Source organism: Lissotriton vulgaris, chromosome 7 (assembly GCF_964263255.1).
Source record: "Lissotriton vulgaris chromosome 7, aLisVul1.2, whole genome shotgun sequence".
Classification (NCBI taxonomy): domain Eukaryota; kingdom Metazoa; phylum Chordata; class Amphibia; order Caudata; family Salamandridae; genus Lissotriton; species Lissotriton vulgaris.
In genome coordinates this window covers 994,095,671-994,110,959 of record NC_141695.1, presented here as the reverse complement: position 1 = coordinate 994,110,959, position 15,289 = coordinate 994,095,671, and the positions used below count along the sequence as shown (strand labels likewise).

Here is a 15,289-nt window from a genome sequence, read left to right as displayed (position 1 = left end):
TCTGTTTGAACAGTTTGCCTTTTGTTGATAGAAAGGCACCTGGCCTTCCCCATAGGATGTTGGATGTGGCAAGAGACAAATCTGTCATTCCTCTCTAAAGCAGAAAAGGGCACACCCTGAACAGCGATCATGGTTGATTAAATTAGTTGTGGTAAGGGACCTTGGGTACAAAGTTTTTTTTATATAAAAGAATAATGTTCTCTTATAAAGGAAGGGATTAGTAGAATGAATCTTTATATAGATATACATTGATATCTATATATTGCTGTCCAACTGGACAAAATAATTTAATGTGAAAATATACAAGTGGGAACATGGACAGTTTTTAAAAACAAAAGAAAAAACTCAGGCACTTTTTTGAAGTGTGGCCAGAAAAAACAACAGTTAGGTCAGCATAAATTACATTAGAGTACTTAGGCATAGCATAGTTAATAATGTGTGTTTGTGTCAAAGTACAAGAGGTCTATGACGTTTAGATCCCTTTAACCCCTCCCATGCTCGTGACGGAACCGTTCCGTCACGAGCCTCGGGTGGGCTGTGCTGGTGACGGAACGGTTCCGTCACGGCCCTCTCACCGCGCCTGCGCGGTGCGAATTCCGCGCCTGCGCTAACGTTCTCTAGCGCGGGCGGGGCCGTGACGGAACCGTTCCGTCACAAGCACAGCTCACCCGTGTGCCATGACGGATCAGTTCCGTCACGAGCACGGGACCGCCGCGCGGCCCCCCCACCCCCTTAGCACTGCGGCGGAATAGCCGCCGCAGTGAAGGGGTCAAAACAATTCTGGGATCATCTTCAGGGCACGGCAAGTAGTGCCTGAGAAAAGAGGCCTTTTACGGTCAAGCGTCGGTAGAGTTAGGATTTGAATTCATAGTGGCACAAGAGAATGGGGTAGAGCATGTGCAGGCAAATTAGCAGAATTCAGTGGAGCAATCTTCCATGAGTTGGATGCCCACTTTTTGCTCTACCCTATTGTCATGCATCATAAGGTTGAGAAGTAGGAATTCACAATTAATTAACTTTGAACCTGTTTACCGTTTCCCTTTGTTGATTATTCTCAAAATCTTGTGTTGATTTAATGTGTCAACAGAAAAGATTGAAAACAATTCTGAAACACTTTACAATAAACAACAGAGAGCATTTGTGCTGGAAGGGATGGTTTGATTGCCTGAGATAGTTTAGTTAACTTAACCTCCTCCCTTCATGTCTCCATTTGGCTAGTCACTTTGTGGGGAAAAAAGCACAGGTAGAACTTGTGCTCGAAGGAATAGTTTGTTTGCTTGAGTTTGGTGAGTTAACATAAACTCCCCACTTCGAATTCTCTATGTGGCTAGTCAATTAGTGCGAAAAAGTTAAATTTGCGAAGTTTACTTTAATATTATCACACTTAAGTCTTGCAAAATGTGAGATTTGTAACTTGGTCATCTGCTGTCTAGAAAATATAATTAATGTTATCATCACTTAGAGTAAAAGGAGCTACTCTATTCATGGAAAGACAAAGAACGACCTCAAATGTCTCTGCAAAGTCAAAATGGCCTTTCTAAAAGTGCACAACATAGATACTAAATGTGATACAGCTAATAAATAGGGAGTTAATTAACCACAGTACCAGGAGTGCTGTTGCAAAAGTCTAACAGGAGAGGTAGAATCAAATCAGATGGTCTAAAAGAGGTGGAAAAACTGGAAACACAAAAGTGTTATGATGGTGGAACTACGGCAACTGGTAGGATTTGTATGTCTGAAGTGAGGAGAGGCAATTGCAAAATTAATGATATCCAGGTATGGTCTACCACCATAGAGCATAATCTACACATGAACATATCAGGCAGCCATACTACCTAGAAACCCAAGGTATACAATTGATTCTTTTTTTACTTTGTTGGCTCGCCATTCATTATATGTTCAGGTCAATTTTCCTTTGGTCCTAAATCAGATATGTTTGTTAAATATATTTTTCATCACTTGTAGTGCTGGCATCAGCATCTTACCCTGATGTAATACCTCAGTACTGATAGGATTAAAGTTTAATGATTCAGGGTCTCAAAAACATGTACCTTTCTATACATTTATTTGCACTGCATGAACAAATACTTATTTTACATTAAAGGGATAAAGAGGGAATATTTCAGGAGTGCTACCTGCTTATTACTCCCAAGGAGCATGCTTGAACAAAATCATTTATTGAGGCGATACTAACTGTGACATGAAACAAATATTAAAGAAGACCAAAATGCCTAAGGAAAATATGGCACACAACACTCATACGAGCCTGCAGTGGGCTGGAGTTTCAGGAACATGGTGCAGGAGGTCTCTTCTAAATAAAGGATGAATTTAGGGCCCAGCCTCCAAACACGCTGATTTATTGTTTGCTTGAACTGATATTTAGCCTTATCACATACTGCTCCAGGTCTGCACATTTCAATTCCTGTCGCAATTCAGAATTCCTGTACAAACACACACAACCCCAAGCTAGTGCCATGTCAGGATAACAAGCACTGACATGAGCAGGGCGCATTTCAAATTTCTACTTTTTGCCAGGATGGGCTGTAGGGGGTGGGATTCTGTAATTATGGGACATTTATAAAGACCCATTGCTCTCATATAACCATATTCCTAACTTCAGAATTCAGGCAACCAATCAGACCCCTTACAGAGGAAAGAGGTGAGATGATCTACTTAAAAGCGTGAGAGAACTGGCTGTGAACCACCACAACTTCTATTTATCCATTCAAAATGTGCATCAACAGAGACCTGCCTCGGTATTAATGAGTGTGCCATTTTGACAAAATAAATTAAGGAAGAATAAAATAGAAGAAAAGAAAGAAAACGAAAAATTAAGGGAGAGAGGGAACTCAACATACAGTGTGAGAGCTTTCTGCGATGGTCACATTCCTTAGTGAGCAGAATGTAGTAAGCAAGCCTAAAGTGATTGCACTGCAGTGATATCTAAAGTTATGCATGCTTATTTTGCCTTTCAAGCGTTCTCTGGCATCAACGTTTATGCTTTAAGAGATAAATGAAAGACTAATTTAGATGGCCCTCTCCAGTTCTAATTATTTCTTTAGGGACAACCTTTTAAGGTTTAATTGTGCAATAATGTTGAATTATTAAAGTGTACTGTCTTCTTTAAAAGTCTGAAAATATTGAGAAATACACAGACATCATGGTCAACCCTGTTATTACAACTCTTCACTTGGTGATTGAAGATCTATGCTATGAGCCATTGCTTTTGGCATATAGGTGTTTGCAATATATGTAACATGTTCTCCACTCATTCAAAATGAATATTTGAACTTGAAAAGAAGTATTATGAATGACTCAGGTTATCAACCATAAGGAAATGTCTCTATTGGAAAATGGGGTAAGCTTCTCAAATAGACTCATCAGAAAGGCACTGAAACAACCATGGTACAGCAAACCTCAGAAAACGTATTGAAACTTACCACTCCCAACGTTCAGTATATGGTGTTTGTCCACGGACCAGCCTCCGAGATTGGAGGGATCAAGCTCAAATCCCTGCAGCAACGTTGTCCTCTTCTCCCACAGGATCAGACTGGGGCAGGTCTCATACTCAAATCCCACGGAAACTGAAAAACACACAAGAGTCTTATGAATATATCTACTGTTACTAAGATGTGTGAGAAAGGTATCTATTGAATTCTAGCTAAGTAATACTGCCTTACATGCCAGTTGTCATGGTTGGACTGCTGCCACTTTGGCAAGGGCTACACAGCACCTGCCTAGTCACCTCCAAAAAGGACCTCCAGCTCCTCCTAGTTGGCAGACTCACCCTCAACCATACTTAAGTACTCTCTCCACCAGGATACAAACTACCTTTGTTATGTGACACCCCCATCTTAATCAATACTTTAACTGTATATGACCTTTGACCAACTGCTTCAATTGTCCTGGTCGCATCTACTGATGCAAATGTCTGAATTTATTTGCTGTAACTGTAATTTGTACCCCTGTATCATGCTACTGTTGTAAAGTGCTCTTATGCCTTAAGGCCATGTACGTGCTATATAAAATTGCAAAAATAAAATAAAACAAATTAAAAATCAAAACAGGCTTCTTATCTGGGCACATTCCCCAAAAAAAGTCACTTGACATTTGAATATAGTCAAGTAAATTCATTTGAAGGTTATGGTACACCAAGGGTGCAACGAAGGCCCAGGAGGGGCATATCCATGACAGAATCGCAATATAGTCACATAGGATGCATTTGCGTAAAATTACCTTAAATATAAATATTTCCATAGGCAGTGGTAATCCTGAAAAAGCAGCACAGATCCTTTATCGAACACCCTTGTGGTGGACCCTACAGCTCAATACAGTCATATCCAATGTTTAGTCATTTAAATACAAATTATTAGTTTCATTCTGCCACAATAATTTTAGAAGATGGTAATAACATCACTTCATTGTTTGTAACATGTCATTAGCTAGATACACTCACGACTTTTAAGCATTTCTAATACACACACTTCAGATGTACATAAATTGGAAGAAATTATATGTTCTTATGTTAGGCTGTATTCACATACCAACAGCGTCTGCAAGCCCATACACCCTTTGGCCATACGCATCGCTTTTGTCCCAGATGAATGTATACGCCAAATTGGGGGATGCCTGGAATGACTTTTGGAAAAGATGTCCTTCTACAGCCACCATCAGATGAACTTTGATGAGGTTAAGAGGGACGAACGTCTGAGTCATGGTGATCTTTAGCAAAGACTTGTATCCAGTAGTGCGGGAACTCAGATAGCAGAGTTTAAGATTGGAATTGATCATCTCGATTTCTTCATGGAGGACCTGGACAAAGAGGAGAGGGAACCCGTTATTGTGCACAACAAGGATGCCTTCTTCAATCTTGTAGGAAACAGTGTTTATAAAAAAAGTTGAGATTTTGCAGAAGAAAAGTTATGCTGAAATTTCCCTTTGTATGATAGAACACTGAATATTGGCTCAAGAGGGAATATCTCACTACCCTCCTGGGCCATCACTGTTTTTTAGATGAAAAGAGAATGAGGTTGAAGCCTCTGAGAAAACTCTGCAAACTTGATTTTTTTTCATTTTCTAAATGTGCCCTCTATAAACGAATCAGTGACTGCCAAACAGATTTTTTCCAGACTGCCCCTTTCAGTTGAGGCGCAGTAGAACATAGACACTTGATGTTAAGTGGACCCAGCTTTGGAACCACCTCGTAGACACCTGAACAGACAGGACAACACTGAAACCTGGCTGTTTCCTTCCCGCCTGATGCTGGGTAGACTGTCCTGTATGCAACAAGAAAACAAAACTCACAGAAAATGGTAAGAAATAGTAGCTAGTGGATGAAGTGCATGCTTACAATATTAAGATGGAACCAGCTGTTTTTATGATACTCAATTAATGGAGCTCAGAATGATGAAGAGTTGATGTTCTCAGCTTTGGGGCTACATTTTTGTAATTTTTGTATTTAATGTGGGGAATGTCAATTTATTGCACTTGTGAATCAAATGTCTTTATTTACATATAACACAGATATCTTTAAAAGAAGAATACTAAATTCACATTATAATACAAATATTAAAAAGTACAAAAACACGATTAATTATTTAACAGTCGTATAAAAAGCGGAGGTTATCCACAACTTGATCCTTCTTATTGAATAACATTATGAGATGAACGCTACCAATGGTAGCTTATGTATAAAAACAGCCCAATACTCTTACAATACATTTTATAGTTGTTTCATTTTTGCTTCCTTAGGAGTTAATAGCTGTTGTAAGGTATATTAGTAGTTAAAAGGATCTGGGCGAGGCTCAGTAGGGACTCGATTGGTTAAAATTACGATATGCTTGCTGAATAAAATTGGCTAGCCTTATATTTAAAACTGTGTTTTCTGGGTTCAAGGCCACGTCTGGGTTCATGTGTTATGTTGTTTTACAACTTATCTGAAAAACTGTAAGAATCACATTTAGTCAGCTCTTTCAAGATGCACCTATAATATATAGTATGAAGGTAAACACCCAGGCTATCTGTCTGACACACACTTGCTATGTACTAAACTGCATCATTCCCAAAAATTAGAGAACTTAAACCATAACACAAACAATCATAATGATATCAAAAGTATGTTTTAATAAAAACAGAGATAGATTTTTACAATGTAAATATACAGTTATAATGAGTTATTAATAAAAAATGATATATCTTTTATATTAAAAAACATAAATTAAAAAAACATTAGTAGGACAGCGATACATGTCCTATCTATTGTTGCTGTGGCTGTTGTATGTGAGTCAGTTAGTACATAGCAAGTGTGTGTCAGACAGATAGCCTGGGTGTTTACCTTCATATTGTATGTTTTCCCTGACCCAGGATTCTCATCCTTACCAGGGCAGGGGGCCCTTGTTACTTCACAAAAAACCTATAATGTATAGGCCACCCACTGACAACAGCATCAAGACCTTAATGCACAAAGTCATCTTGACAGCTCAGAGCATGAAATGCACACTATAATATTATTATGAGTTGTGTTACCATTATTATTATGCATTTCTATTTGCTATCCTCTTATTTTACTTCTTCTAATATTAATACTACTATTGTCCATGTATTTATGTAAGCACTTTATTTCAGTCAAAGACCTTAAAAGCAACATAAAAATACAAACTACAATCATACACATAAACACAACGCACCCTAATAATTAAAATTCAGAACCATCAGTAAACCATAAAAACATGTGTAAAATATTCTGGGAAAAACACACATGTAAACAAAAATACTAAAGTACTTTTGAAAATTCAATTTTCCAAAAACATTTATGAGTTGGCTGTTGAGCGTTGGTTATTGTTCATGAGTGCAATAATGCTTCTGTTTTAAGGGTTTACGGTAGCACACCAATGAAGTAGGTTGAATATATAGGAAGATCTTCAGTTGAGTCTAGCAAAGAAAGTTCAAACCCCCATATCCCAGAGGAACAAGTACAATATCATATATAGTAATGTAATAAAGTGCATAAATAAATATTTTTGTACACGTACATTGATGAAGTTTCCCTAGCAATAGTTCACTTCTTATTCCAATCTGATGTGGTGCTTTGTTTTAAAAAATATTCAAAATTGTACAACAACGTTTCATTTTTATAATAAAAACGATTTAGTCCAAAACTAGGGGTACGTAATTTAATCCCATCTAGCCCATTGCAACTGGGTAGAACATGGTAACTCTAAGAACATATATAATAGAACATTTCCCACTTCTGTTGTTGCTCGTTCCAAGAAATTCATCCTGATGTTTATCCAAGTGAAGCCTAACTAAGTAGAATCGGATGGTACAGTTACTAGGGTTGTGATAGTCTCAAGAGGAGCTGAGAGACACAGGGGCATAACACAGGCGCCCGCGGGTGGGTGCCCCAACCTGAAGGGGCCCCCCTCAGCACCACACTTTGGCCGGACTGCTCCAGATTGAGTCCGGAGAGGGCCCCTCTACGTACCCTGCAGTGGGGCCCCCTCAAGTTTCGTTATGCCACTGGAGAGACATATAATCTTGGACCGAATGGGCCAAAGCCATTCAAGGTATTTTTCGATTGAAAACACAATGTATAGTGTGGTATCCAACTTACAGATTCTCAGCGCTACCCAATATTGGCTGGTTTCCCAGTGTACTACAAAGGGCCAATCCAACGCTTGCACTACCTGATGCACTTTGGGTAGAAGAGTAGCAGATGTTCATCAGTTTCTTCCATTTCGCTACACGCTGGGCAAAGTTTGTTTCCTTTATTTGGGCCTATTTTACTTGGTGGTGGCAATTGCAAGTGGAAGGGCTCCCAATCAAAACCTCATATGAAGGGATTTTGTAAAGGAGGATCAATCTCATCCATGAATGGCTCAAACCAGGGTGTAGGTTTCATCGCTAAGAATCTGCTCATCCAAGTACTCAAGTTTGATTGAATAGTTTTCATCTCTTCATTCGCCCAAAAGAGGATTTTCGTTTTTTTAGTACAAGAAAAATTGTGTGGGGAGGACCCGGGCTTGGCAAACACTGTTTACTACTATTGTCATTATTATTATATCCATTAGTGTTTACTATATTATTATTATAAGTGGTAATGACATTATTATTATTTCCCATTTTTTATCCTCTTATTTTTCTTCTTCTGTTACTATTAATACCATCATCATTTTTGTTATCATCGTTATTAGTGTTAACGCTTGGCTCGCTCATCACCTGGCCAAAATGCTAATGAAATAAGCATCCTAAACCAGCTCAACAGTAATTGTTATATTTATAGGAATTGATGTATTTTATTTCCCCTCGAATGGAACTTCTTTTTTCCCCGCTGAGTGCTTTCAATTTCGTCTTGTGACACCGCTCCACCAGAGTGGCACCGGGTGATGCGACCTCAGAGGAGGGAGGGCAACGCAAGCCTGTGGGCAAATAACAGCCAATTTGGTAGATAATACATTTGCAAAGAAAGAAAGAAACTCCAGGAATCGAAGCAAACTGGGTCACGTACTACGTTCTCCCTCAGTAGCTGGATAAACTTGGATGGAGAGAAAAACAAGTAATGAAACAGATAACCATTTCAGAGTCTATGAGATGAATTAGTCGAGTTTTCAACGACCCTGTGCATCAAAGACCCAGTTGGGCTTTGTTGACTAGATGTGAAGATTAAATGACTTCACCACACTAAAGAAAAGTTGCCAAGGACATATATATTCAGCAACCTGTTCATGATTTTGGGAACTTGGATTGTGCATCATGATGTAACTCACTGTAAATTGACGTTTTAACCTCGAAAATACAGACCTGATTAATGATAAAAATGCCTACATTTCTCACTTGGACATAAGAAAAAAAAGAAAATCCAGCAATCTGCTTCAAGAAAGGTGATGAGAGGAGAAAGACGCCTATGGTACTTAAAGCCAGTGGCGGCCGGCATGCCTCACAGGTGGCGGGGTGGGCGCGGGTGGGTGCAGGGGTGTCGCGTGGGGGGTCACACGGGGGGAAATACAAAATAAAATAAACTTAACTGGAGGCCGGGTCCCGTGTCTCTGCTCCTGCTCTCCTGCTTCCGACTCCAGGTACAGGAAGCAGACAGGCAGGCTCCTTCCCCTAAGCCAATCAACGCATTGCAATGCAGTGGTGTGATTGGTCGGAGTGCCATGACACGGCGCTCAGCCAAGGAACTGGAGGGGTGGGCATGTTCTCCATGCAGGCTGTAATGCAGCCTGCTTGGAAAACGGGGAAAGTGCGCATGACTGATTTGGACGGCCCTAGAGGGCTGACCAAACAGTCATTGCGCACTTTGGAATGGGCAAACCACTCTTGCCCTGCTCCAAGAGCAGAGCAGCCCCGCCCATCCACCCGCAAAGCGGAGCAGCAGGACTCGAAGCATAAAATGATAATAACTCTAAGTTATTATCATTATGTTTCTACTTGGCACTGCTTAAAAACAGTGGGATGATGCTCTTCCGCCATAGTGGAGAAGCTGCCACTGTTTAAAGATGGAAAAACACTTACCTGGCCGAGTTTTTGATACATTTTCATGTAGTACAGTAGGTTTGACTGTGCATTGCTTTGTCAATGCAAGTAGACTAACATACTACATTTTGGGGGAGTTATAGGGATAATATGCATAAAATGAATCCCTAATTAATCCATTTCCTGTCTCCTCCCAAGTGAAGACAAACATCAACACAGTCAGAGAGAGTGCATATACTTTGGTGCATTAGGACAAGCATGCCAAGGAAAAGTTCAATACAACAGAAAGGATTCCAATCGCTGTGCAAACAGGAAATTGTGTGATAACTGTCATTTCCCTGGTCTTTTCCCCCTGATAGATTCTGCCAACATTTAATTGGGGAAGAGGCCATGAAAAAGGCAAAAGTTGTATCGTTTGGTGTGCTAAATGCCTCTTATGCAGGTTATGCCTCATTCCCAAGTTGAAAACACAGAAACTGAGGTATTTACCTAACTTGGTAAATACCTCACCCCAGGGTAACGGTATTTAGTGGATTCTACTAAATTGAATGGTTCTGTGACTTTATGATTCAGATAGGGGCATGGTTTTTTTAATGTCTGCCGTGGCTTCTTTCTTCCCTTGGATGGTCAACAGCAATACATCTCAGGGGTTAGATTGTTGTTGCAATGAAACAATGGCAGAAAAAGAGGCCAATATCCAAAATGTGTGCACCAACGTAAGCCCTGAGGCTGTTGTAACTTGAAATGTCTTCTCTTCAGTGCAAGTGAAACTTTTATGTTACATATTTACAAGTGAAAAACTCGTAGTTCCATAATCTTTGGTTTTAAATTTCAAGGCTACATTATTAGTTGCTATTCAAAATGAAAATAAGAAATTGTATGCCAAGGCACTGCTGTTGTTTAAGTTTCATCCTGGAACGATCAGACTTTGCCCACAAAACGATGTCTATGAAGTTAGCGCTAGTAAATGTTGTGCACTATAGGCACGGCCACTGGAATTATGGGATTTTGCGGCAGTGGCATGTTCTGCATAATAATGAATTTGCGCATTTCCCACTTAATCCATCATCTGCAGCATAATTTTCAGATTTTAACAAAAAATCAATTTTGTTTGTAGCTCAAACAGATGAAAAGTTACTAAAAACACTGCAGCACATCCTCTTGCGCAGTGGAAGGTCCTTCATAAAGCTTGACTGGTCCCTTTCAGCTGTTTGTGCTGTATTTGGGCAAAGTATGGTTTCCGTTGTATGTAGGGTGGTAACAAATGTAGGTTTAATCTATGTAAGTGACTGAGCACTGGGTTAGAAGGTTGGTCATGCCTTGCTACCTGTTCTGTGATGAGGTGCAGTCTTTTTGCATGCATTGCAATATTCGTTTTTGGTTATTTAACAGTAGATACAATTTTAATCATATTTCTGTGACCATTGTACAGGGGTATGTTTAGTGAATTGTAGGGAGGATTCTGCTAAATCCTAGAAAAAAAACTAAATTTTATAGTGATGCATGTTCAACAAAGATTTAAACTAAGAAGGCCTTTGGAAAGTATTTTTTTTTATTATGTTTTTACTCTGGTGGACACCAACTGACTCTACATTTCTATCGTTTTTATTTTGTTGCCGTCCATAAGCCTCTTACATTGTTTGTTCCCTTTGCTGGTTGGGGTTTTCTGCTTCAGTCAAGCTTATGGCATTATATGTCACCTCCAAAGTTGGATCAGAGCTACTGTTTTTCACCAAAACTATTTTCAGAACTGATAACCCTTCCAACAATTTTTTCTGGTAGTCCCTGTCATTAAAAAGGAGAGTGCACAAGCAGAGAGCCGATCAGGGCAAAGCATTCGTGAAACACTCTTTCACATTCGGGGGGGGGGGGGAGGGGGGGAGAGGGTGGCACAATTAACTTGCTTCATTTTGGGACTCAAAATTCATTTCATCCACAGGGCTTGTGGTTAATCATGAAGTGAGATGAACCCTCTAGGTGGACAATGAAGTTCTGCTGCTCCCATATTTCCGTGGTTACGCGGGTGCTTAACAGGCTTACACTGACCTGCAGTGCACACTCTGAAGCACCCACTTGCTGCACTTTAACATAAACTCTGTTGCAGACATGGTTACCATTTTGGGATCACCAGGGACCACAACTACATCCCCTGTGTTTTTCTGAGTTGACCTTTGCTTCTAATGGCTTCACAATAATCCATCCCTTAAGTTCTCAGATCCCAAGGATCTAAGATAGTTTGCGTATGCATTACTCTGATCTCACAGGAGAAGACTGTCAACCAGGCCTTCTCTGGAACATTAAAGGACAAAAGAGATGTCATTTATAGGTCAGCAGATTTTGCAATTTTCACCCCTTTGATTCCCATTGAATGGTGGTTGCTTGTCTTTAATCTTCAACAGTGCGATGTAAACAATATTATCATAGGTATAATATGTATGCAAGTACACTGTATCCACTTCCTGTCAAATGATTAGGTATAAAGGCTACATGCTGACACTTTTTGCGATCTCATTGAATTGTGAAGTCATTTCCTTTAATGCACATCATATTGTGTTGATGTTTATGATGCAATTAAAATGTATTCCGCTGGTGCATATATATGTACAATAATACATAACAGTACATTTTACCACAGAGCAATATTTCGTCAATTAACGTCTTTCTTTAATTTGTCATTTTTATGTATGCGTGACTGATACAGTACCTGAGTTTCTGGTACAATGGGATTCCGTCCTGGAGCTGTGCTAAAGAATGTTGATAGGGGTGATGAAATGATCACAGGATCAGGGCGGATAAATCCACTGAGGTCACAGCTGGGGATCGAGTTCTCCTCTGTCTTCATTGCTAACGTATCCATGGCATAAAAACTATTCCAGGGTAACCACACTGTGCGCTCCTGGCTCATGAATGGTGCGCGCTCAAAGTGAAGAGTCAGGGAAGATCCTCCGTTGGCAATCAAGTCAAACCTAAGGAGATAACACTTTTTTGTGATATGCCACTAGATTGACTAGTCTCACCACAACATATTTTCCCATACACCTAAATAAACATTGATAAACCTAAAAAAAATGTGCTTTAAAGCAATCAAAATGTTCAGCTGCAGCCAAACAGTTGTGAATCACAGTCTGAATACTCTAGAAGCCACAGCCCAAAACCAGAAAAATGTTCAACAACCTTAAACAACCGACCGTTTCTTAACACATACTTTATACTCAGTCATAAGTAAAGATAAACAGGCATATCAATCTACGACCAATGTGTAATTTAGCTGCACCAAGCTCTAGCTTCTCCAGTGTGATCAGCCGTCTCTGGGACAACAATCACGGCAATGGTGATTTCCAGCGGACTTCCAATGGAGATTAAAATCATTCCAGGAATGACTGCATCCCTGCCTGGAAAAGAAGCCTATTCCTATTACTCAAAGACCTATGAACTATTCTTTGAAATCTGTTAGCTGTCAAAAAGTAAAGAAAACACCAAAGTTAATAGAAATAATGAGCCTTTTCACCATCTGGAATCACCTTGTTGTTTGTTACAATAGATGCATTCATTACAATGGGTATGCCTAGATGCGAGTTCTGTGCTCAATGTGCCATAGGACTGAAGGTATATCTCACTTTTGAGACCTGCGACTTAGGCAGAAACCAATACAGGCCTGCTTGTGCTCCTGCCTGGAGCGGCACTGCTCAGCAGTCCGGTCTGGGCTGTTCCTATTGGATCAGGACCATATCAGATTTGCATGTGCCAGGTCTCTGCCTACAACAAGATAGTGGCCAAAAAACAATGGCCAGGAATGAATCTCAAACGGATGGCCAGTAGATAAGATTAATTCAAGCATTCCCTCCATCACCTTATTGTTTGCTCTAATACCCGTTATAGCAAAGATGACAATAGATACTAATGACCACCACCCCACAACGCATGTGACATTCCCAAGTGGGAACGGTTCCTTTCCGTTCCCCCACAACATCTCCCCACAACCACAGAACCAATGCTACAGCCTTCCTTGGGGAGAGTAAACCCATGAATGGTTCGATAAGCATGATATTTTGAGAGGAATCAATCAATCCGTTTGAATGCGTTTTCCTGACAATACTTATGGCCATGTTCTGACAGTTCTAACATTTTCCAACCATGAACAGAAAAGTTGCTAGATGTATGTGTGCCACTGAAACGACTGTACCTCCGATTGAAAAAGAACAGATATTGTCTAATCTGCGTTAATGACCCACTATCAGCGCATCACGACATAAGGTTGGTGCAATGTTTTTTGTTGGCTGAGGCAAAACAGAATTTTCCATCCACTTCTAACACTGGGGCCACTATTTCTATTGGTCGGACCAATGAGGTGCTCTTCTGCTGGTGTCGCCCTAGGCAGCTGAAAAGAATCGCAGTAGTTTGGCTGTGGGTGCTGGTTCAAGAAAAATAAGTACTACGCTGTCACCCAGTACTGAGTGATCATAAGGTACAGCTCTTCTTTGATTCCACGGGGCCAAATAAAATTTCTAATTATTAACTTTTTTTCGTGGATAAAAAAAATACCATTGCGTCCCCCACATTTAAAAGGTAGGCAGCAAAACTGAGAATCTTCTCGGAGCTGTAATCTGGAGCCCTATTTTATGGTGCCGCTGTTACTACCGTTAATTTACATTTTCACAGCTACATAATATTTTCATTGAAAGACAAGGCCTGCTGTTCACACGCTCTTTTAGCAGCTAGACTTTTATTTTTAGTTTTGCTTGGTGATAGAAGTGCCACGTTATGTCGGAAGGCTCATTTTGATCTCACCTGAAGACTGCTGGGCAAGCGGGAATTCACGCGCCAGCACTAGACAGCAACATGTGTGGGGGCACACAAGTGCAATCTAGAGAGCAGAAAGAAGGGGCCACTTACGTGCCATCCTGGCGAGTGATGGTATATCCGTACTTCGGGTACTTGACGAACGACACGTTCACCCCAACCAGCGGTGTTCCATCAGTCGTGATCACCTGGCCTCTGATGAGCGACACCAAACTAGACACAGAAGAAAACACATTAACAATGTTATTAGCTGCCAAGCAATGACACGAGTTATCTGTCAGTCATTCAAACATCATCACGGAGCACCAGAGATCGAAGTGGGCAGAGGCCCGGGGAAAGAGGTCCCCAAACTTAATTTGATCAAAACAGTTCTCATGCTTTTTAGTTAAAAAACACAATTGTTCCTGAGCGGTTTAGTTGTCATGGGTTGAAGGGGTACTCCACATCAGGGGTCAAAGTGGGGGAAAAAAGTAGGGGAACTGTGGGTGGAGAATCAGAGGGTGGGAATAACCTGTGGACTGGGTGAGTGGGTTGAGTCAGAGGTGTGGCAGCAAGAACAAAATATCCCAATTTTTAGTATTTGTTTCCCATTTCACTAACCGGTAACTGCTTATTACGTATTTAATTTAACCAATGGATACACGTGTTTATTTAAGGTTTAATATGAGTTATTGAAATTAACATACATTTACAAAGTGGGATTCGTTTCCAATCACAGAATGTCCCAAGTATTCTTAAAAGTGGAATTGCAAGCCATTTGTCTCCCAGCCTTGGAGTTTCTGTCAGATGTCAGCACGAACGGAAAGTGAAGGAGGCGACCCACGCGTGTTAGAAATACAAAGGAGCAAGTTTACAACCATCTGTATAGACTATATCAATACAGAGGTGTAATGAACATTTAGCCGGCCTGATTAACACGGACCGACAATACGATTCAAGAGGAAGAGACCAGGACTCCATGCGGAGCTAGGTCTGCAAGAGGCTGTCCCATATATATATACAGTCCTGATGAAGA

General features: G+C 40.4%; 1 protein-coding gene across 1 annotated transcript in view; it reads right to left on the bottom strand.

The window, feature by feature from the left end:
• LOC147702831 (teneurin-2) overlaps nt 1-15,289 on the bottom strand; it is a 1,317,719-nt gene that overhangs the window by 129,179 nt on the left and 1,173,251 nt on the right. The window contains exons 15-18 of the mRNA XM_086931409.1: nt 14,368-14,487; nt 12,179-12,440; nt 4,545-4,812; nt 3,441-3,584 (exon numbers count right to left, since the gene is read on the bottom strand). Coding sequence (XP_086787535.1) covers nt 3,441-3,584; nt 4,545-4,812; nt 12,179-12,440; nt 14,368-14,487 — 794 coding nt within the window. The remainder of the gene's footprint in view (nt 1-3,440; nt 3,585-4,544; nt 4,813-12,178; nt 12,441-14,367; nt 14,488-15,289) is intronic.